A 23,577-nucleotide genomic window follows, 5' to 3' on the forward strand; every position below is an offset into this window, starting at 1 on the left:
GATTTTTCAAAAATCATCTTAAATCATTGAAAAAATAATCTCAACTCCAAGTAGAGCTTCTCTGCCAATTAGAGGTCATTTCTCAACTACTGCATAGTCATTAAGAAGTGAGCTGTGAAGCTGAAAAAGCTCTCTCTCTCCTGCCCTTTACCCAGAAATGCTGATATCGACATCCTACATTACCCCAAGATCAGCTTTCAGATTATTGTTTGATAGGGCTAATTTCTGCTGTTTGTTCTCTTGCCCTTTACCACCTTGTCACATATAAAAAGAACTAATTGACGTGCATTCATAAAGCTGGATATAAACACTGCAGATTATAACCACCAATTACCACAGCACTACCACCACCACCTCAGGCATACCATGTACCCTGCAGCCGGACTGAAATAAGGATGCTACCACTTAGAATCCGTGTGATTCTTGAGCAGTTACTTAACCTTTCTGTGCCCGAGTTTTCTCCTCTGCCAGATGAGAATCACAATAGTGTCTGTCTCTTAAAGGTAGCTTGAAGAAAATGAGATAATAGGTATAAAGGACCTAGTGCCTGACATTTGGTTAAGTACTCAATTAAGAGTTCAGAATCACGGTCAGGTTGATTTTAAACGGAAATATACTTCCTGTATCCACTCATCAGTCCTTCTGGACTGATGAAAACCAAATTTGGCTAGAAAACCAAATGACAGGAAATATCTCAACTTTCTCTTTTACAGAAGACAATCCAAACTGTTGAGTGGGGTGGCCAATCTGAATTCACTCTGTCCTTTTCCAGCCTTATCCGCAACTCCTAAGGCAGGACTGGGATACTTTTTCAGGTTAAGTGAGTAAAGATTAGTTTCTCTGCTCTATATACACACAGGGCTCTCAAAAAGTAAGAAAGCAAATAAAGAAAAATCCAAGACTCCTCTGCTACTGACCTTCTGATCTAACACTCCCATTTTAGAGATGAAAAAACTGGCTCTAGAGGCTAAGTGACTTGCTCAAGTTCCCATAAATATCTCGTGGCAGAGCTAAGGCCTCAAAAATGGTAATTGTTATTCTAAGCAAATCACCAGGCGCTCTTCTCAATCCATTGCAAACATCACCTAATTTAATCCGCATAATAACCCTCTAAAAGTAGGTATTATTTTCACTGAGGTTCCTTCTCTATGAATTAACTTCTTCAAAACCAGACAACTGACAACTGATAGAGCCAAGGTCAAAATGTTTCCTTGTCTGGTCCCAAGGAATACACACCTGCTTCAAGTTTTCTAGAGCTGAGAATTTCAGTACTGAGAATTCTAGGACTGAGCTCTCAACCGGTAACTTCCAAACTGTGTCTGTGCTTCAGTCTTGTCTGGGGAGCTTTAAAAATACAGGTCACTGGGCTCCACCTCAGGAAGGAGAATCAGAGTCTCAGGGGGATATGGCTTCAAAATCTGTATTTCTTCAGAGTTGGTCAGGTGATTCTGATGTGTAGCAAGATTTGAGAAACTCTAATGTAAACAAGATATTTTATGAGTGCTTCCAATGTAAAACGAGAAGGGAACGAGTCACGTAGGCTGATGGAATGTTCAGAGTGGCTGAACCTGCATGAAGGGTAACACAGTGACCTTCCACCAAATCCTTCTGTGTCCCACAGACACACATGCAGCCCCGGTCACACAAACAGACACGTATCTACCAAAGCCATGCTCCCATTGATCTTGCCTAACGAAATCTGCATCACAATGAAAACAACAAGCATCGTGTTTTGCAGCAGTGCCAAAATATGTGTTATGTTCTAAATACAGCCAAAAGGTTTCTCTCCATCTTTATCCTTTTGGTTTAAGGCACCTAAGCCAGAACCATGCTTTCTGAGTGCTGAGCTAAAAAAACAGAGGGGAAGACTGTTGGAATGAACACTTACCAAGGTGCACCGTATATCCTGAATCCCTTCACCGTTACCTCCGAGTCTTGTAAGTAAATACTGTTTGTCAGGAGGGACTGAACGTTGTCAAAGTCCTCTGGTTTCAATTTGGACACAGAGGGGAAACGGTAGTAGTCCTGTTTAACAAGGTCTGCCATGAATTCCTTATCAAATGTCAGTTCATGATTCCCAGCAATCACTATTTTATATTCATATGGCAGGTTTCCTGAAATAAGAAAAAAAAGCACCAATTAGCATGTACATTTCCCATCACGAAGTACAACTGCAGAGACTGCGTGGTTAGCAGACAGTATCCCCAAATGAAATAGCTCACGCATTCCTTTCTATTTCCATGGGAACCGAAATTTATGACGACTTTTTTATGCTAACAAAAATGACAATAAACGGGAGATAGGAAGCTGCTCAGAAGCTAAAAAGCTACTAAGGAGACATTAAGTTTGCTAGTTTCATTTCCCTTTTCTGTCTGCTACAGATTCACTGTGATGAATCCACACTGTGACGGATCCATACTTTATAATTATCCAGCAAAACGTACTTTAATCACGAGCCTTAAAAAGGTCTGGACTTGGTTTTGACCCTTAAAAAATAAGCCGACCAACTATTCTTAACAACTCAGATAACTGCTAAGATTTTTTAGTATAAGCTTCATACAAAAGACATGGCATAGCCAAACATTTCACAATTTACATAAATGAAAGGAACTACACAGTACAATTTCATACGGCAAGTTAAAGTTTACCTTTTGGCTTGCGAATAAAAAGAACATTAAGAATGGCCCCCTGATTAGAAGGCTAAATTTCCTCCCGTTGGGGTGGGAGAAGAAACTGTAAAGCTTAACCCCCTTTTAATATTTATGGTATGGAAATGTGAGTTCTCCATGTGTGTTTTTTATGCAGAAGTTTCCCGATCAAAATGAGATAATTCTGGGAAGAAGAATGAAAGCTATAAAGGAAAACCCAAACACCAGACTTCTGCATAGATTTATAATGTTTGAGTAAAGTACAGACCATACATATTAATAACTCACCGTGATGCTATAAGAACCAAAATCCAAAGGGAGATAGTGCCGGGCAGCTGCCCCCATCCTGAAATTAATGCCTTTTTCTCTTCTTTGTCATTATCCATCCCTCAAGCCTCACCACTGGGCAGCTGCTCGTTTTATTTTATTTCATTTTATTTTGAGGAGGAAAAGGGCGGGACGATGGTGCCTATAATTCCAGCTTCCTGAGACTCCTAGGTCCAATGCAAAATTAATGTTGCCTGCTATTCCAGGAAGAATGAAAGTTACCACTAGCAGGAAATTGGATACATTTGTTGTAAGAATTGGTCCTTACCAGCAAGCCAGAATCAATGATTCAATTAATGAAGCTTATAGTGGGGGAGAGAATTATATTGTTTGGAAGGGAAGGCAAGTTTTGTCATAGGCCCACTTGGATTTCAGCAATGCAAATTGCTGAAAAATTGTATAAAATTTTTAAAATTATTAAATTTTTAAAATTTAATAAAAGTATTAAAATTGTATACATAGCATGTGGGTTAAGGGGGAGACCTAGGAGAGAGGTGAAAGCAGTCAGAAAACAACACTGCAGAAAGATGAAACCGAAAACATTGTGGCCAAGCATCAACAGATATCCTTGATTATTAGCCCACAATGCTCTGTGAAATGCCTTTGGCCTCAGTTATTTGCAAGGCTACAGTGAAGAGCTCATAGAAAATACGAAGCCTCTCTTAAATGCGCAGAGCTTATAATCTGCACTAGCATAAGGCAATAAGACTGTGATGTATGTTGCAAGCTACTTGGATAGAATGATGATATTTTGCACAACTCCCTGCACTTAAAATACAGATGAAAGATGTATTAAGAAGCCTGCAAATTCCCAGTACTGCACACGCTGGAAGTTTTTGAGATGCCCCACAATTTCAACATCATGGCTCTGTGAACACACTGGCCTGATACTGCATCCCCAGACTCACCTGTGCTCCCAAGGCCGGAACGGGCTGAAATGTTTTCCTGGACAGTAATCTGCTCCAAGGCAGGTCCTACCTGCGTGAACCTTTGAGCAACTCTATTGGTACAAGTCATGCTTTAGCTGCTGGTCCTCCTTTAATCATTCATGATGATGGACTCGCTGTAAACCCTGTCTTTATGTACCACTGCTCTTGCAAGAGGCCTTGGTTTCTTGTTTTTTTCCATTTCAGAGATTTGGTTCAGGGATGGAATGGGTGAGACTGGGAAACAAGGTGAAGGAAGTACATCTCTCCCCTTCAGATCAGTTAAGAAAAAAAAAAAAAGTAAAACTGCTGCAAAGTAAATCTTTCTCAGGAAGACAGCCTCTTCAGTGTCTTTTAAATCAAATTTTGGAGACTCAGCATTAAGAAGTAGCCACCAAAATGAACAGCCACAGAAAATCGTGATGATATTTACACATTGCCAACAAACTCATCTCTTTCTGAGAATCCAATAGTAGTTTCCAACTTCCATCCTCTGTTACCTATGTTATGAGATTGTCTGACATATTTTTTTTGCTGAACTGACCTTTCATCTAATCTGCCAACCTTTGTGTTTTATATGCAAATTGTCCTGTTACTTGATGGCATTTTTGGTTTTTTCCGGACTAGATTAATTTGGAAGGCTCTCTAACTTCTCGTTATTCAAATAGCATTATTTTAAAATTGTCAGACAAAGAGGTGCCTGCCTTTATCCATTTTATTCAAATCAGGCCATCGAAGCTGACCTGCCTCAATAAAAAACCAAGGCCGTAGTGCAGTTATTCTAATGTGGAAAAATTCTTGCTTTGAATGACCTAAAGAATTCTACCAACTAACCAGTTCTATCTTTCCTAAGACACGGTATATGTTCTATTGGTAAGATACAAGATTATTTTAGGTGGAATAGAGATGAACTTCTGACAAAATGTCAAGTAGTTTTGTATGTTCTACAAATGCATATTTGGAAAAACACAACAGTGCAAGTAATGATATATGGCTTCATTTTTCATTTCTATTTTCATTTTTCTATTTTGGTATATAAATTAAGAGATGATTCAAAGAAAACTATTGAGCAAATAATAACACAGATAATTCACAGATATGGCAAAGTGATGACTAGCGAGTGAATGAATGTAATTTGGGAAACTAGCCCATCAATCAGTTCAGTTTAGAGCTACTGATCAAAGGAAGACGATAAGCTCTTGGAGGCATCAATTAAGTCTTATTCAAATCTGTATCTCCTACTGTATCTATATCACATAAATAGATGCTCACTTAAAACTAATGGATAATGCAAGTCAGCTGGGTCCTCCCTGCTATTCTACAATTCTAATCACCCTATACTCTTGCCACTGCCTATTCCCTAAGCCGCTATCACAAAACTTTTCCAGGTTCCTTTCTAGGTTCCAGGCTCCTTTTGACTCTGCACTTAGCATACAATACGTCCTCATCTCAAGATAGACTCTCTTCATTTCCTTCTCTTCACTTTCCGATCACTGTTTACATCTTCTCATCTTTCTAATAATTGGCCTCTTAATCCATTTCCTGCCACTGGCACTTTAATTTTTCAGACATCTCTCTATGATATTTTGGGTCTCTTTATTTCTCCTCCTTAGTGAGTTTATGTTTACCCACCCCAAGAAAATAAAAACAAGCAGCTCTTCACTCACACACACACACACACACACACACACACACACACACACACACTCCTCAAATGCAATCCTACACCATCCCTAACCTTACTTCTTCTTTGAGATGCTTCCTCATTTTATTTCTAAACTTCTGGAAGGAGGATTCTAGAAGCTTGCAGCTGGTATGCCAAATTCAGCCCACAGATGTATTATAGTGGGCCCTCAGCTGTGTTTTATTTTATTTTCTTAGTTGAACTAACATTTAGAAATCAGGAAATATCATACCAAAAATTCAGGGTTTCTGGCTTCTTTTGGAAGATAAAAAAATCAGGCGATACTGACCTCAGTCTGCTGCAGACCTCCTCATTCCCTGTTACTTCTCACACCTTGGCCCACTTATCACGACTGTGTTGCCTGATGGGCTACCCTACTATTAGAATCAGCAACTTAGACATAAATGGCTACTCAGAATTTACCCAATGCAATCTGCCTTTGTTTCTGTACTCTTCCAAAAGCTTCCCTGAATGTCAATAAAAACCTCCTAAAAACCAAAGCCAAGCGTTTTTCTCCATCCTCATCTCCATGGATGTCTCCACAGTGACATCCCTGTCTGACAAAGCACCTCTTCCTGGATTAGTGATGCTGGACTCTGCCTTCTCTCTCCCTCCCTCTCCGGTATTTCCTTTCCTCTCTTCTTCCTCAACTCCCTTTGTGTCCCACCTCATTCTCAGCTGACCCATTACACTTTCCCTCTTCATCTTTACTTCTATGAATATTATTTAATATTTTCTTACCGCATGTGTCACACTTCTATTCTCTGCAATTTAGTTTTTAAATTTTATTACAAATTAAACTGTGGAGGCAGCAAGAGGGTAAGAGTGGGGCCTCTGCAGGCTTCACGACATGTTAGCTGTATGACCTTGGACAGAGCCCTTATGCTCTCTATGGTGCGTTAGCAACACGGGGATAATAACTGCATCCACCTCATAGGTTGTGTTCAAGATAAAATGACATAAAGCTTCTAAAACACATGTGTAGTATGGAGTAAATAATCAGTGCACTTTATTATTTTACTCCATTTTTTTAGTTTTACCCTTTGCATGTGACTTGTCTCCTCCTAGACTGTAAGGTCCTTGTAGGCATGGATTGTGGCTTGTGGTTCCTTGTTTGGCCCAGAGTACCCAGTTCAATTCCTTCCCATATGGCAGGCACACAATAAGTATCTGTTGAAGGAATGAATGAACCGCTGCAAGACTTACCAGGAACTTCCTAAAAAGAATTCCAGGAATGGGCTTGTCATCTTGAGCTATATGACAAGGCTTAAACCAGTACTGGGTTGTCCTCCAAGTGTAAGCCCTCCTGAATTGCTAGTTCAATTAAAAACAAACAAACACAGTTGGGGGCCAATTCTAATACATCTAATTTGGCCTACCAGCTGCAAGCTTCTGGAATTGTCTTTCCAGAACTTTAGTGAAATGAGGAAGCATCTCCAATCCAGTCTAGCCAAATCCTCTCCAATACACTGTTTTTAAACTGCAGTGTCTTCAAATACAAATGGGGGAAAATAAAAATACTACCCCTAGGGTTTGATGCACATTAAACAATATACTGCATGTAAAGGTTTGCACATTTTCTCACACTTTATCATCACTCAATAGATATTAGCTGTGTTATAATAATTATTATAATGATGGCCCTTCCCAGCTGCCAACCAAGAAAATATTAGTTTATCCACAAATTGGATCACTCCCTGGTCACACTGCACAATGTCATTGCCTTCAAAGAAAAGCATGGGGAGATGAAAAAGAAAACTTCGATTTTCCAAAGGCAGAAACTGGCATGGTCCAATGTATCCTTCAAACTAACAAAAACATTGCTAGGGTCATTAAGATATCTGGATCTGACGTGATGGTGGGTGGACCTATGAGACCTTCGACCTATACACAGTGCAAACCTAGCTGCCTCTGTCGAGATGCTTCTAACCTTGAAAATGTGTGCCCTCAACAAATCACTGCTTTCCTCCTTCTAACATCCAGTTTACCCATCTCTTTTAACATTTACTGATTGCCAAAAAATGGGCCAGGATTGGCCCCTCATTCACAAATGAATAGCGTAACCAGTGATAAGTAACGCCCAGATTCTATTTCTCTCAAGAGTGACTACTCATTTGGAATACCCCTAATATCTTCATAGAATCAGATGAAGGTACTCTTCAATGAGTATATAGAGAGGAACAGAAAAAGAAAAACTAAGATCTTTGGCTATGCACATGTCTGATAAAGCCGTGACAACTTTAAAGCAGACACACAGCGGATTGTGTCAAGGTCAGCCCCCCTTCCTTCCCAAACTCTGGACATTTAATGTATCACTTAAAGCGGCTCCCATGTTTCACACCCTGAGTGATTTGAAAGCTGTGCTCTGTAACCCTCCCTGGGGCTGGAGCAGGGCGATGTGAGGAAAGAGACAAGGGGGGGAGGGGAGGGGCCTGTTCCCATGTTCACCATGGCAGCACTGCTTTCCTTTATTTTACGATTTGGGGAAAGATTTGAATCAAAGAAAGTTAGCCCTGGCTTAAAAATATTAAAAAGAAAAATCACTGATGTATCCAATTCAATTTTACTAATGAAGAGAATGAGTGCCAGAGAGGTGCTGTCACTTGCTAAGCAAAGTCACAAGTCAAGCTGGTGGCAAAAGTGGGACAAGAAAAGCTCTTTGCCTCCCCTGCTAGTATTCTGTCAGGTGAGCCCAAATCTTTTTTTTCTGGACACATGATTTATTTATTTTTAACATCAGTATTGGAGTATAACTGCTTTACAATGGCGTGTTAATTTCTGCTGTATAACAAAGTGAATCAGCTATACATATACATATATCCCCATATCTCCTCCCTCTTGCGTCTCCCTCCCACCCTCCCTATCCCACCCCTCTAAGTGGAGGTGAGCCCAAATTTTTAACAGCCTCATGGACTTTGGCTTAAGACCTATCTCTTACATGAGTCCTCCTCATACCACACATGCTGGCTCAAGTTAGGCATTCCCCAAATGTTACCGCAGCTGTGGGTGCAGAAGCTGTACTATAGCTCCCAGAAGAATTTGGGAGCCTACCCAAGGAAGGGAAGGTCACAGATTTGAGAAGGAAAAAAAGCTCCCTTGTTCATTGTCATGCAGAGTCCCAGAATTAGAAAACTTGCTGACTGTATTATGAGAAATAAGATGAGGCTTTGACAGTAGAATAGAAGTCCAAGGTAATAAACTAAAATGTCTACAGGGACCAGAGAAATAAGAAAAAAAGGTGAACTGAACTAGGCAGAAGTAAGAGAGAGTGGTGAGGACTAGGGCACGTGTGCATCAGCATTTTACAATAAACATATATAAGCGCTCCTCTGGCCAAACACGATTCCTTGCTACCTTGCCCCGCACCCACCAATAAAAGTAATGTTCATCAAAATTATCACACAACTGCAACCTATTTTTAAAAATCATTATAGAATGTATTCCTCTTGAAAACTCAAGTTCATGTCAGATCAGAATCCAAAGTCATTCCAGAATATTTTCTTTTCCTGGGAATCTGCCTGCCACCTACTAGGAGTTGGCTCCTGCCCCACACTCTTCATTCGTCATGAATGGGGAGTATGGGAAATAGGGGCAACCAAAATGGCCATCAGGTTGTGACTTACGACAAATACCACCTTCACCATGCCCAATTTTTATCAGGGATCTGACAGGCAAGGTTAACTGACTGCTATCTCCTATTTATTTCTGCTAAAAACCCAGGGGGAAAAAAACCCAGAGTACAATAGTAGTTCTTTGTGAAGGAGATCATCCCAAAGCAAACATGGCTTGCTGGGTTTTCTGGGTAAAGGAAAACCTACTTATACGATGGTGACCAATTAGTTTAAATATCTCCAACCTCTATGCACACTCCCCTCCATACTCCTAAATTCCAGAGTTTGAAAATATATGAGGAAACCAAAAATATTTCTAGCATATCACTCACATAGAATAAAGCTCACTATGTAGCAAGAAGGAAACAACACAGAGATAACAAGTCAGAAGAACCTGCAATGGCTCCCAGATGCCCAGGAAAATACAACTTACAGGGCACAAGCTTCAGGCTCACTTTCCCTTGCCAATGTGCTAGAAAAAATGAACTTTCTGAGATTCAAAAGAATAAAACAGATATATACTCAGACCTATTATCATTGGACTGTTATACACAAAAGAGATATATTGCAATTCAATCACATTTCCGAAACCTTTGGTCTGTGTGGGGCATTGTAGATGTTCCCTAATGCCAATGTTATAAAGGGACCTTGTTATAGTCCCAAGGTGGATAATAGAAGGCATTTTTTTCTGTTTAAAATTATTATTGTATTTTAAAATCATGACTCCAGCAGAGAGGGAAATGTTTAAACTCTTGAAGGTTCTCTATTCCACTCAGGACTAAATAAGAATAACTTGGGCTTGAAAATTGGCCAAGCAGAAAATTTTGCAAGAGGATGGAAGGAAAAAAAAAAAAAACCAATGGCTATGAGGATGGAAGAATTATGAGGCTCTGGGATGAACTAAGGAGATGTGTCAGTTAAATTCCTTCCTTGATTGGGATCTGGGATTAGCAGATACAAACTATTATATATAGGATGGATCAAACAACAAGGTCGTCCTACTCTATAGCACAGGGAATTACATTCAATATCCTGTGATAAACCATAATGGAAAAGAATATGAAAAGGAATATATATATGTATAACTGAATCACTTTGCTGTACAGCAGAAATTAACACAACACTGAAAATCAACTATACCTCAATAAAAATGAAAATAAATTAATAAATTCCTTCCTTGATGACTGCTGGGGGCCAACAGCAGAGAAAGGCTGAGTCCAGCCTGGAGGTAGGGAGAGGGCTCTGAAGCTAGAAGCAGGTAGAGCCCACCTTTCCCTGCTTTGCTTCCAGCACCTAGAAAAGTGCTTGACACATATTTGGTGCCCACGGCCTACACGTTAAATGAATGAATGGACCTCCAGCACTCCCTCTCGGCTCCACGGTTTTGCACTCACTTGCCTCGGCTGCAAAGCCACCAGAAACATTCAATCAGGGCAAGCTCCGTCTCTGACCTCAGTCTGTCCCCCGTCAGGCTCCATTAATTTTCACAAGTCCTGACAGCTCTAACGTTAATACTCACACTTGCTGATGGAGCCACACAGCAGGTTCAGACTGCTACTTTCTCCTCTGAAACTCATGCATTAGGGTTTCTTCCATGCTTGCAATAGGAAACCAAGTCTAAGAAATATTAAACACAGAAAACTATATTACAATAATGTCAAGGCTGAGCCGGAAACCCAGGAGAAAGTAAGGAATGCTGAGTGAACGCCCAGTGGTCTGCTGCAGGAATTAGGGCTAGTGTTAAGAAGCCACAGCTGAGGGGCTTCCCTGGTGGCGCAGTGGTTGAGAGTCCGCCTGCCTACGCAGGGGGCACGGGTTCGTGCCCCAGTCTGGGAAGATCCCACGTGCCGCAGAGCGGCTGGGCCCGTGAGCCATGGCCTCTGAGCCTGCGCTCCGCAGCGGGAGAGGCCACAGCAGTGAGAGGCCCGCGTACCGCCAAAAAAAAAAAAAAAAAAAGCCACAGTTGAAATGCTCCCTCCTCCTCTCCAGCCTCCTCCATAAAAAGAATCACAAGGCATCAGGAGATGTTATAAGCCTAAATCCACAAAGTCCATCCCTCACCCAGGAAAGCAGACCCCCCTCTGGACCCGAGTAGTCACCAGTATACGGCACTGATGAGAGGTAACGTGACTAAGAAGTGTAAACCACAAGGCCATTAGTGCCCATAACTATTATGGACCTGAAAACATCTCAGAGATTTGACTTGTTTGCATGCATTCTCGTCTCAACCATAACCTTATTCCAACACAGCTTTCTGTGACTTAACACACACAACACACACAAACACACATACATATTCATACACTTTACTACCACAAGGTATTAAAAATGAATGACAGTCTCCTCCTTGTTTCCCAACTGAGTACCTCTAAGTTGCTTCCCAGACCAACATGGCATGTTCTATATGTAAAGCCGTGATGGTAACTGTCCAAGGAAGCATGGCTCCAATTATACTTGAGTATTACCATCTGACTATTACTATGAACCATGGGTAGTCTCTTCATTGTTTATTTTGTCCAACCTCTTCCTTACAAATGAGAGCCTTGGCTTGTTGAAAAAGACTGATACAACAAATACAACAAATCTGATCTGAAACAATCAGACTATCTCCTAAAGACCCTTCAGTTGACTTCCTCAAGTTTCAGAAAACTGGATCCAAATCAGGATTTCACTGGACAGTCACAGGAAGAATTGGTAACAACATTGTCAAGTCTCATCTCAACCAGCCGTGTACATGTTTATATCACTGGAGCATAATAGAATGTAGAAATAATGGCATGATGGAGAGATCATGGGCTTTGGAGTCAGACAGATTCGGGACCAAGTTTCTGATTCTGTCACTTACTACCTGAGAAACTGAAACTCAAAACATGCTATTTAACCTTCATATTACTCATCAGAAAAAATAAGGATAATTGCACAACCTATATTACAGAGTGGACATGCAGACTGAGTGAGATCGATAAAGAACTTAATATAAAACTGACACATAAAGGACGATTATTATTATTATCATTTTTATCCTGTCTTTGTTCTGCATCGTAACTTCATTCGAGATAAGGGGTTCATCTCCTACTTCTTACCATCTTAAAAGAGTATTCAATGAGTATCTTTAACAAACTAGGAGTGTTGACTGACAAAGTCTATGGTGAGCTGAAAAACAATATGTTGGGATTTTTTCCCCCACAAAGCCTTTAAAAAAGCAACTAAGAAAAAGGTGTTCCTTCCAGCAATAATTACAAAACAAGTGGCAATTACTCTACTGAATAATTAGAGGAACAAATACAAATCCTATGTGTGTGCCTTTTAAACCATTAAGTGTGGTAAAAAATCAAATAAAAATAATGCTGGCATAAAGGTCATCTTTAAAAAATAATAACAATTTTAGAGGCTTTTTAGATTCCCTCCCCACTTTAACCCCACAAGTAATAATAAAAAAAATCTTTTTGTAATAGCTACTATGATTTTTGCATGCTGAGACAATGTTTGGGCAGATGAATGCAGGATTTCAGTGTGCAGTGATTCCAAGGGGCTAGTCCACAGAAGCCAGAACAGAGGGTTGACAGTGGAAATAAAATCTCTGCCTTAACAGCGCCACTGGGGCTAGATGAAAATGGTCTTCTAGAACTTGATTAAAACTAAATTGAAAAAGAACATATTTGGCTACTATTACATTAGACTAAAATATAGAAATGAACCCTAATACTCTTGAAATCTAATAAGAAAAAGCCATCTCAATTTCCAAACTTTCAAAAGCATCTTCTTTAAATGCATCACAGATGAATTTACCTGGTACTTTTGCCAATAAGCAAAACCAAATCACAGGTTTCAATCGGCTTATATGGGAAAGTGTGAGAGCAAATGCTAGAAAATGCAATTACTGCAAACAAACTCCATTTTCTCCCCTCTGAAGGGAATCTCAGAGAATATTTTATTGCCATCAAATAATATTTCTGAAAGCATCAATACACAATTCTATTTTCTTTTCAGAGTGCCCACTTGCTATATAATCTAATCCATTCTACGGATACCTTGAAATTTAGAAAAGAGTCTACAAAAAATGATATTACCTTGCACACACATTCTATGTCAATTTTAATAATTTGCACTCTGGACAGGAAGCCACATAGAGCAAAATTTAGGATCCAATAAAATCGACTTTTCCCATTTTATATTTCAAAATTTTAATGAAGCCTTCCAAGGGTAAAAACTTAAGAGAAATCTCTCAGGGAAGGTTATTTTGATCAATAGTGACAGTGATGAGATGGAGAGAACGAAGATCGCATTCATTTCCTCTTCCATTTTTGCTTCTCCCCCACCCCTCAGCTGGCAAAATTTTCTACTAAGAACACCAGATAATCGGAAGCTACAAAGAAGACTTGCTGGGTAGCATGAAATCATGAAGCCTCCTGCTGATAAGGTTTAGGTTTCATTGAAACACTAGTTCCAACAGTCTCTGACCTCTTCTCTTGGGAAGAGCTTTGTGGTCTAATGCCCCAAGCCTCCCCTTTGGGATGAAGCAGTACAAAGTATGTAGTATAATTTCTCAGGAAGAAAGGATTTCTGGAAAGTCCATCATGGCCCTTGGGGCCCAAGGTTCCAGGAAGTAGAGTTGGAGGTCTATTTCACTTTCTATATTTTTCTTCTTTACTCATATGTTATGGTCTGAAGATTTGTGTCCCCCCAAAATTCATATATTGAAATTCCCAATGTGATGGTATTTGGAGGTGCCACATTTGGGAAGTGATTAGGTCATGTGGGTGGGGGTGGACACCCCATGAATGGGATTAGCGCCCTCATAAAAGAGAAGCCACAGAACTCCCTTGCTCCTTCCACCACGTGAAGACACAGAAAGAGAACACCATATACGAACCACAAAGAGGGACTTCACCAGAACTCAACCATGTTTGATTCTGGACTTTCCAGCCTCCTGAACTGTGAGAAATAAATTTCTGTTGCGTGTAAGTCACCCAGTGTGTGGTATTTTGTTATAGCAGCCTGAACGGACTGAGACATTATAGGTTACTAGTTTCTTGAGATCTAGCCCCCAGCATTTTAAAGCTACAGTTCAAGAGACAAATTTGCATTGTGTCTTCTTGAATCTGTTTTCTCATAAGTAGTATGCTTAAAGCATAAGGTGTTTTTTTAAAGCTCTCATTTAAATGATTCAATTAAATATTTTAAGGAATCCAGATAATCAGGCCACAGTTGGAGAACATACCGTCTGTGGAACACTGTTCGCAACAAGACAGTAAAATGAAAAAAAAAAAAGCACAGGTGGTCTTGTTCTATGAGGGTCCCTATTCCTGAACATTTGAAGTCAAATGAATACTGCTTTAGCCTTAAATTGTTCATTAAAATACATGTCCATTTCTGTCCCTTATTGCACACATCCATGCCTTCTGACAAGGTGTGGATTTCCCTACCTTTCGGTTTGCTTCTTTTATGGGCTGAATTGAGTCCCCCTAAAATTCTTATGTTGAAGCCCTCTCCCCCAGTACTTCAAGTATGTGACTGTATTTGAAGATAGGGTCTTTAAAGAGGTAATTAAGTTAAAACAAGGCCATATGATGGGCCCTAATCCAATCTGACTAACGTCCTTATAAGAAAAAAAAAAAAAAAATAAGGGCACACAGAGAGACACCAGGAATGTGTACGCACAGAGGAGAACCATGTCAAGGACACAGCAAGAAGGCAGCCATCTGAAAGCCAAGGAGAGAGGTTTCAGGGGAATGTAAACCTACAGACACCTTGATCTCAAACTTCTAGCCCCCGGACTGTGAGAAAATAAATTTCTGTTGTTTAAGCCACCGAGTCGGTGGTATCTTGTTGACAGCCCTAGCAAACTAATATACCTTCTTATAAGGCTTAATCCATCCTACACACTAATGCTAAGGTGATCTTATAAGAATAGAAAACTATTCACATATATTCCTCTGTTCACTTACACAGTCACGCACATTAAAATCCTCCTAGACTCCCTGTTATTGCCTATAGACAAAAAGCCAAACTCCAAACACGTCACTTGTGTGATGTGTACAACTCTTCGTGACCTGGCCCCCATTAGTCATCCCTCCACTCGTATTCTGGGCTCTGAGCTTGCCGAGTGCTTGCAGTTCACAGAACGAAGGATCTGTCTACAGGGCTCTCTTTCCCACTTGACTACGGACTTCAGGAGGGTCAGACTCTATTCTATTCCTCTTTGCATTCCCAGCAGGCTTCAATAATTATTTATCAAATGAATGAATGAAGAAATAATTTTATCCTGGTTAAGGATAATGTGAATATGAGTAGCTAGTATCTCAGTTTTGGACTCCAGATGGCCTTAAAGTGTTACAAATCCTATTTTTATTTTATCCTAAGATGGCACCAGATATATCCATCACAAGATATTCTATTCATTTGTCATTGAGAAACCAAATCTGATTTTAAAAATCAGTTATAAGGGGACTTTTTGTTGGGGAAGGCAGATGGAAGCAAAGAGACTGGTCTGCACATAGTAAGGATTCAAATTTGTTGAATGGGTAAACAAATAAATGGACAAATAAATGAATGAATAAGCTATACATATCACGCAAATAATGCTTCAATTTCAAAAGAGAAGGGAATTACTATTGTTGCATGATTAACACTATTCGTTTAAAGATTTTTCCAGCCTTTGTTCCCAGGATTAGGGAGCTCAGAGGAGATAATCAATAGTGGAGTTAATGCAACAGCCATTCATTATTTGAGGAAGGTTCCTATATTTCTTCTTCATTGTATCCCTTCATCTGAACGTTTTCCCTCCTAGGCCCCTCAGGCAAATCACTGATGTTTTGACAGCTGGCTTTGCAGAGGCCACTCTTCACAAATGAGTCTACTGACCAAGCCAAACAGGACATGTTGTGCGCATCTTCTCAGGCCCCCAAGTCACTGGGTCAGATGAAAGAATCCAGGCTAACATACTTGTAGGGCCAGCTTTTTCCTTTTGCTTCCAACAGAAAATCAAGAGGCAGCAGGGTGCTCCTGACCTCTTATCCTCTAATTCCAGGCTCGCTGAGATTCCAACCTAGGCGAGTCATCTGAGATCAGAATCATTCCTTCCATGGAACAAGAAACTAAGACCCAGCAAGGTTAAACGACTCAGGTCACCCAGTGAGTTTGTGCAAGGTGAAACTCCTTATTTTGCAGACCAATCCTCTCCTTCTCTACCACATCATACAATGGCAGGGTCAGAGTTTTTGAGTTGGAGATCATTTAAATGATCTGCTTTAAAGATTAGGGAATTCAGGTTCTGAAAAACTGAGAGGCTTTTCTGAAGACGGTGCCTACAATCACGAACCCTGACTAAAGTCGATCTGCCACTACCTGCAAGGACCAACCAATAACCCCCGGGCATAGAGCCACTAATTTCTTCGTATCTCATGGACACTCAGGACTGCTCAGAGTTTATTGTTGGGATACTCTTTCCTGTTCTTTTTTAAACTTCTACTCTTACAGTTGAAGATTATTTTCTTTCATTTGATCCATAAGGGCATCTGTTTAGCCACCTTAACTGTGAGCTTAAATCAGAGAGTAACTTAATAGAAATGACTGCTCTGGGACTTCCCTGGCGGTCCAGTGGTTAAGACTTCGCCTTCCGATGCAGGGGGTGTGGGTTCGATCGCTGGTTGGGGAGCTAAGATCCTACATGCTTCAGAGTCAAAAAACCAAAACATAAAACAGAAGCAACGTTGTAACAAATTCAATAAAGACTTTAAAAATGATCCACATCAAAAAATCTTAAACAAAAAAAAAAAGAAAGAAATAGAAAAGAAATGACTGCTCTGAATCCAACCACTATCCTTCCAAACTTTTCTTCTGTCTCTGACACTATTGCTGAAGCATCTTTAATGAAACCCAACAGTAAAGATCTTCCATGAGAGCAACATCGCCATTTTTACTTATTTTTTTCCTTCAGTAGCTAAGGAGCTATATTTGTTGACTCTCAGCCAATTCGGCACCCCTTTTTCACATAAAATACCAAGATGATTTCTCAAGGCTCTGAGCAAAAGATTTTCTAGATTGATATTTTTATAACACATAGGCTCATCTCAACCATGGTATTTCATGTCTGCCCGTCTCTGAAATACTAGCATTTTTTTACTAGGATTATTCTCTTCAGAGTGGGAGGTAAAAGCAGTATCACTGATTCTTAAATGCTGAAAATGGCAGTCAAAATTTTTTGAAAAAGACTACTTTCTTAAGATGAATTCTTTTGGAGTGTTTTAGCCAGAAACTAGAGATTAGATACACTAGCAGGAAAAGAAGATATTTTTGCAGGGTCTAACAATCCCCCACAACAGAGAACTACAACTATTGCTATTCAAACCCATCCAAAGACTGTAAAGTTGATTCTTTACTAGGAAGGTCTGGCCAGATTTCAATTCTTCGGGTTCATCTCTTCTCACTTTTTAACTCTGTAGTGTGGCATTTCACTTTAAACGCCACATTCTTAGATTCACCCACTTTGTGGCTTCCTTTCCCTTTGGGCTCATTTCAAAGCTCTTGCAAAGTCGGGTCACAACCTGATTTCCTAATCCAGCAGCCCTGGGGGAAAGAAATCCTATTAGATCCCATTAAATCTCATTAGATCCCTGACCCTCTCAAAGTTAGAATGAGATCTGATGATGAAATAGGGTCCCGAATGCCCATGGAATGGTCAGTCTCCCTACGACATTCAACAGCTATTCCCTGGGGTCCTAGCGTATGACAGGCAGTATGCTTGACGTAATGATGCACAAAACAGAAAAGGTCTCCGCTGTTATGGAGCTTAAACTCAGCTGGGAGTAAGAGACAATAAAGCAGTAAATACCCACTAATGTAACTCAGATTATGGTAAGTCCTAGGAAGGGTATTAGCAGGTGTTATGACAGAGAATAACAGAGGAAATCTACTGAGATATGGCAGTCAAGGATGGTGTCTTTGAGGGAGATCACTGGACATTTTCAGTCTGCCCAGCCCTTTTTCAATAATGAGATACATAAGAAATAGACTTCCCTGATCATGTGTAACATAACGTAAGGAAGCAGGAAGCACATTCATGCATGCTTACCCACGCACGTGCGCGCGGGTGCGCGCTATGTTTAGAAGAGTATATCAACCATGTGGTTCCTTTAAGATCTCAATTTTCATGAGAACACCCATCTTCTATTGTCAATTAGTGGAAAATTAACTAGAGAATATTTTTTTAAACGTACTCTTGTGATCTAAAATATTTCTAAAACGTGTTTATTCAACTTCCTGTCCTGGGAAGACAAGCATACTGAGGGCCTGATGGTGAAGCAGCCATGCAGGAGGTAAAAAGGTACAAGATGGGGCTAGATGTGCACATTACCCTGCAAGTGAGTTATTGCTGCTGTCTGGGGGTGGTTGGGAGCAGTTCAACAAAGCTGATGTATTTGCTTATTTTCTTAGGCTTTACCTTGGTCATCTTAAAAATCCTATTAGAGGGAACTGGGCTCTGGGTAGTTGAGGTTTACTATAGCATGATGGCTTAACTGAAGGGATGCCAAACAAGAGGTAACAGACTGTCCCACGAAGACTGTGCTGACTGGCGCTGAGCTGGGGGAGGGGAGGACTAGGGCTGACTCCTGACAGGGGCTCTGCTCCCCTCTGCCACGGTCATTCTACTTGGCCACCACTGACTCTCCATGTTCTATTCATGCAACCTCAGGACTTAAAGGCCTCAATAGGATTTCTCTCAGCTCTCCAAAGGTGCTGTGGACAAGGCTTTACAGGAAGTCGTATCAGCCTGTGTCTTGGTCCAGAAGCAGATCATTTTTGTTTGCTCTGTGGTGGAACAAGTGGAGCGAAGGGAAAACTTTGTTCAAAGAAAAGTTTATAAAGAAGCTTGAATTAAAGAACAAGAGTCAAAATGTGTCTGCTGTGGTTGAAGAGAGCCTGAAGGTGGGGGGCGAGAGGTAGAGTTCTGCCCCATTGGGCCCCATTGCTAGCCCCTTGTAACACGGCTGAAAAATCACTGCCCTAGAAGTCAGATCGTGCAAACACTTTAATCATTAGAAGGTCTGAGATAGTTACTCTAGGCCAGTGGCTTCCAAACCTGTCTGATGTCCTGAATTAGGAAGGGAGTTAAAAAAAAAAAAAAAATCAGATTCCAGGCTCCCTCCTGGGAGACTCTGATTCTCTAGGTCTGAGTGGGCCATGATCTTAAGGAAAAATATTCTCTTTTCTCACTTCCACTTTTTCTTTGCATCTTCTAGCAATTAGGTAAGATCTCAGTGGCCAACATGACCCTAGCAAGAGGGGTATTGGAGGTCTCTTGTCCTACTTTCGTTCTTGTCCAGAGGCAGAGGGAGTCCTCAGTCTACCCATGGTTCAGGCTAATTCACCTATAAAGGAAACTGAGCTCAAAACCACTAGAATTGAACAATGATATCATTCATTTCCGTTTGTTCTTGCTTTTATTTTTGCTTTTGCCAGGCTTTGACTGCTGTGCATGTCTCTTTTACTGAGGGTTTAACAGGCATCCTTGCTACCCTATATCAGTGGGTTCAGATTCCAATGGGTCTTTCCATCTCTTGATGACCAACTGATGGTGACAACTAATTCATCTGGATTATTAAAAGGATACTCCCTGTGCTATCGTTAAGAATCTTGAGGGGCTTCCCTGGTGGCACAGTGGTTGAGAGTCTGCCTGCCGATGCAGGGGACACGGGTTCGTGTCCCGGTCCGGGAAGATACCATGTGCCGTGGAGCAGCTGAGCCTGTGAGCCATGGCCGCTGAGCCTGCGCGTCCGGAACCTGTGCTCCGCAGCGGAAGAGGCCACAACAGTGAGAGGCCCATGTACGGCAAAAAAAACAAAACAAAACAAAACAAAAGAATCTTGACAGATCAAGTTTAGATGGGTAAGAGAGAAAGAAAATTAAGCTACTCTGAACAGCCAGCCATCAAACATAATACACGATTATGGGTTGAGCCTCTCAAAGTTTTGGAATCTGACTGCATAACAGGAATCTTCTCTCTGGACATCATTTCTACTGGAAAGAGACATAGGTGACTAGAAGCCAATCATCCTGTTTAATATATGGGGTCTGGTAGTTGTTCCATGCGAAGGGCAAGAGATGAAACAGAAGAAAGAAAAGAGAAAAAGAATCAAAGGAAAAGGAAAAGAGAAAAGTAAAAAGTTTCAAGATGAAAATAGGAAACAGGTGATAAGCCTGACATTTTAAGTGTTACACAAGGCGTCTCAGTCACCAGCTTGCCATGCCACAACAGCTGTCTCCTGAATTACAGTAAGTCATACTAAATGAACTCTATTCTAGGAAAATAGTAGGTGACTCTCTCCAAGGTGCCATCCGAAGATCCTTCATTATTTGACTCATGAAGCAGACACTGTTGATGGTCTATTCAAATCCTCACCCCAGCTTTCCAAGATAGCAGAGCCTCCAATTTTGTTCATATATTCACCCCTCTTGCCTCCCCCCCCACCCCCCAAAGCCATGTGCTCAAGAAAGAAGGGCCTATTCTTAGAAGACCCAGGCAAGTGGATCTTGATTAATCAGCAATTCTATTTCCCTTGCCAGTGATTGGTTTAAAACGGTGCACGTCACCCAGTCCTAGCCAATGAGACATGAGGGCCAATCTGCTGATGGGCTTCTGAGAAAGGGTCACCACCTGTACAAGAGACAATACAAAGAGGAAATGGCCTTCATTCTATGCCTGGTACTTCAACAGTTACTCTCCAACCTTAGTAGCAAGACTAACAGCATATGAGAAGCTGAGAAAGGAAGACTGAAAGAATTCCTGAACTACCAGATCCCGAAAAATGCTTTACTCCCAAACTTCTTGTTGTATAACAAGCCTCTTGTTGTTTAAGCTATTTTGTTTCTTGCAGCCAAAAGCCTCCTAACCGATGCAACTCACTATGTTTATATGTCCACATGTTTAATTAATAATCATTCTCCCAAATAATACTGTTTGTATACCTTCTCTTCCTCCTTACAACAGCCTAGTAAGGGATCCTGATAACTGTAAACAAAATCAAATGACGATGACCATTATGAGGTTTAGAACTAACACACAAAACATTACCCTCTGTTGGGCTCTGTCTTAAAAAACTTTATACATTAACCTACTTAATCCTTAGAACAACCTTAGGGAGTGAGAACTATTATCCCCTTTTACAGATGAGGTAACTGAATTAAACAGAGATCACAATGGAAAAGAATGGCCTATTGTTAAGGGTGATGAGAGTTTGCAGAACGTATCCCTGAACTTGACCATGGGACACTGTCATAAGTGAGAATGGTGGCACTGGACTGGCAGGAAAGCCACAGAGGAGTTCATTAAAACTCCAATTATTCAGACTCCCCAGTAGAGAATCTGATTCAATATGTCTGAGCTAGATTCCAGGAATCTGAATTTTTAACCACCTACCTGGGATAAGCAGTCAGTTTTAGGAGATAGGGAACGGGAGAAAAGTGAGCTGCCCAAGATTTGGGGGACATAACAGGATAAACTGAGTTGGTCTATTAACGCCTTTTTAAGTAAGTATGCAAAAAGCTCAAAAGTTAACTCCTATCAGAGTGATTAGATAACCTTGATTCTTTATAGATTAGGAGCATAAATCAAAATTAACCTACTTCCTAAATCCCATAGAACACAAAGCTTTGTGTTTTCTTGTCTTCTTGACTTCCTGATTCACATAATGGCCCCAACTTGCCCCATGATACACCAAGAACCTCTAGCAACAGACATGAAACTGCCTACAATGTGGAAGATAGTCAAACATCCCACCAAGCCAAGTCATTTCAGGAACTTTCTAGTAGAGATACTTGAAAGTCTGGATTGGCCAGAGAGTTAAAATAAAGCAGGCATACATTTTCTGTCTATCACGGTCAGAGAGCATGAGTTTGATAAAAGATGAATGACACTAAACCAGGACCTGTAAACACATGGTATGTGTGTAACCCCATCCTACAACATGGCAAACATTGCTAACTGATCACAATGTCTTTCCCATTGAGTCTGGATGTGGCATGAAGATCCTTCTTAACAAAGTGCTTCAGGGCTGAAATTCCCTAAGAACATGGATAAAAATTAAGATCTTTTACAACTAGAAGAAAAAAAAGATGTGAAAATATTATGCATTCATCTCCCATACACTCTTCTGGTGCATCCAAGTCTCATTATTATTATAGCTCCTCGTTTCTTGTTCATAACGAGCACTTGGATAAATGTTTGCTGGATGTAATTTAGTTTTTTCCTACTACTTTGGCCAAAGAATTTAGCATTTCCCTAACATGAATATTAAACTCAGCAGAGCCCATGAAGCACTGGAACCAAAACAGTTAATTAGCAAGTCACCAAGACTGGAGCAAGAAGCAGAAGGTACGGCTTAGGAAGCTGCCCATTTTTCTTGTAATAAAGAAAATAAAGACAGTAATTATAAGAACATTTATTAACCCCCCAGTAGGGGTAATTGCCATCAGATGTGGGTCTGTCAGTCTTGCATTAACATAAGCTACTGAATCTTGGTTTTCAATGGCACAGCAATGCCTATGATACTGCAGGTAAGTGCTAACGCTGGAGTTTTGAGAACCAAGCCCTGTGTCCAGCAAATGCTTTTAAAAGAATTTCACTCTCAATGGTTGCTTGCCCAGAAGAAATTCATTTTATGTTAAAAAAAAAAAAGTAAGAAAGAAAACAAGGAGGCATTCGACTGAGCAAGCATTTTCTTAACTCATTTTAAGATAATCTCTTGCATTCACCAACAATTTCTCCAATGGGTGGAACCACAGAAAGAGACTTACTATGGTTCAGCTGTATGCTCCATTCTACATTGGCGTACGACCTAAAATAATGGAATGGCGATAAAACAAAAAAAAAGAAAGGCTATTATAATGGTCAGGACACACCGACCAATTTTAAATTGAATTACACAGCCCACTAATCTTTATGATGGGATAAAATTTCTTTCTACATTATGCATTATACTAAAATTTGTAGCACCTCCCCCTCCCCACTTCTTGAGCTAACAGACTCCTACACACACCTCCTCGGTGATAGAGCCTCTCTTCAACCCCAAAAGCATCGTTCCTGCTGACCGCGAAGACAGGGCACAGCTTGTGCAAGATTTCATCTCTACAGCTATTGCTAGTTGGTGTGCATCTATATTTGACACCAGAATATACACAAACAGTATTATGAACACCTGGCCTATTTTCTTAATACCACAAGCACGCATTTTAAAAAAGGATGGATTCAAACATACACATATGGTAGAAGAGATTTTTTAAACCAACACTACTGAGGAGCTTTGTTAAATTTTTAAAAAGGATGTGCAGAATCCCGCATACTGCATATGTGATGAACCAAGCACACTTCACAAACTCTGAAC

The 23,577-nt window shown here is 40.5% G+C and overlaps 1 protein-coding gene across 2 annotated transcripts in view; it reads right to left on the minus strand.

Annotated features, from left to right (window-relative positions):
* Positions 1-23,577, minus strand: part of MPPED2 (metallophosphoesterase domain containing 2) — a 171,787-nt gene that overhangs the window by 81,451 nt on the left and 66,759 nt on the right. For both annotated transcript variants that reach the window (XM_065881902.1, XM_065881903.1), the window contains one exon: positions 1,889-2,114. In XM_065881902.1, coding sequence (XP_065737974.1) covers positions 1,889-2,114 — 226 coding nt within the window. The remainder of the gene's footprint in view (positions 1-1,888; positions 2,115-23,577) is intronic.

The sequence above is a fragment of the Phocoena phocoena genome, chromosome 8 (assembly GCF_963924675.1).
Source record: "Phocoena phocoena chromosome 8, mPhoPho1.1, whole genome shotgun sequence".
Taxonomy (NCBI): Eukaryota; Metazoa; Chordata; class Mammalia; order Artiodactyla; family Phocoenidae; genus Phocoena; species Phocoena phocoena.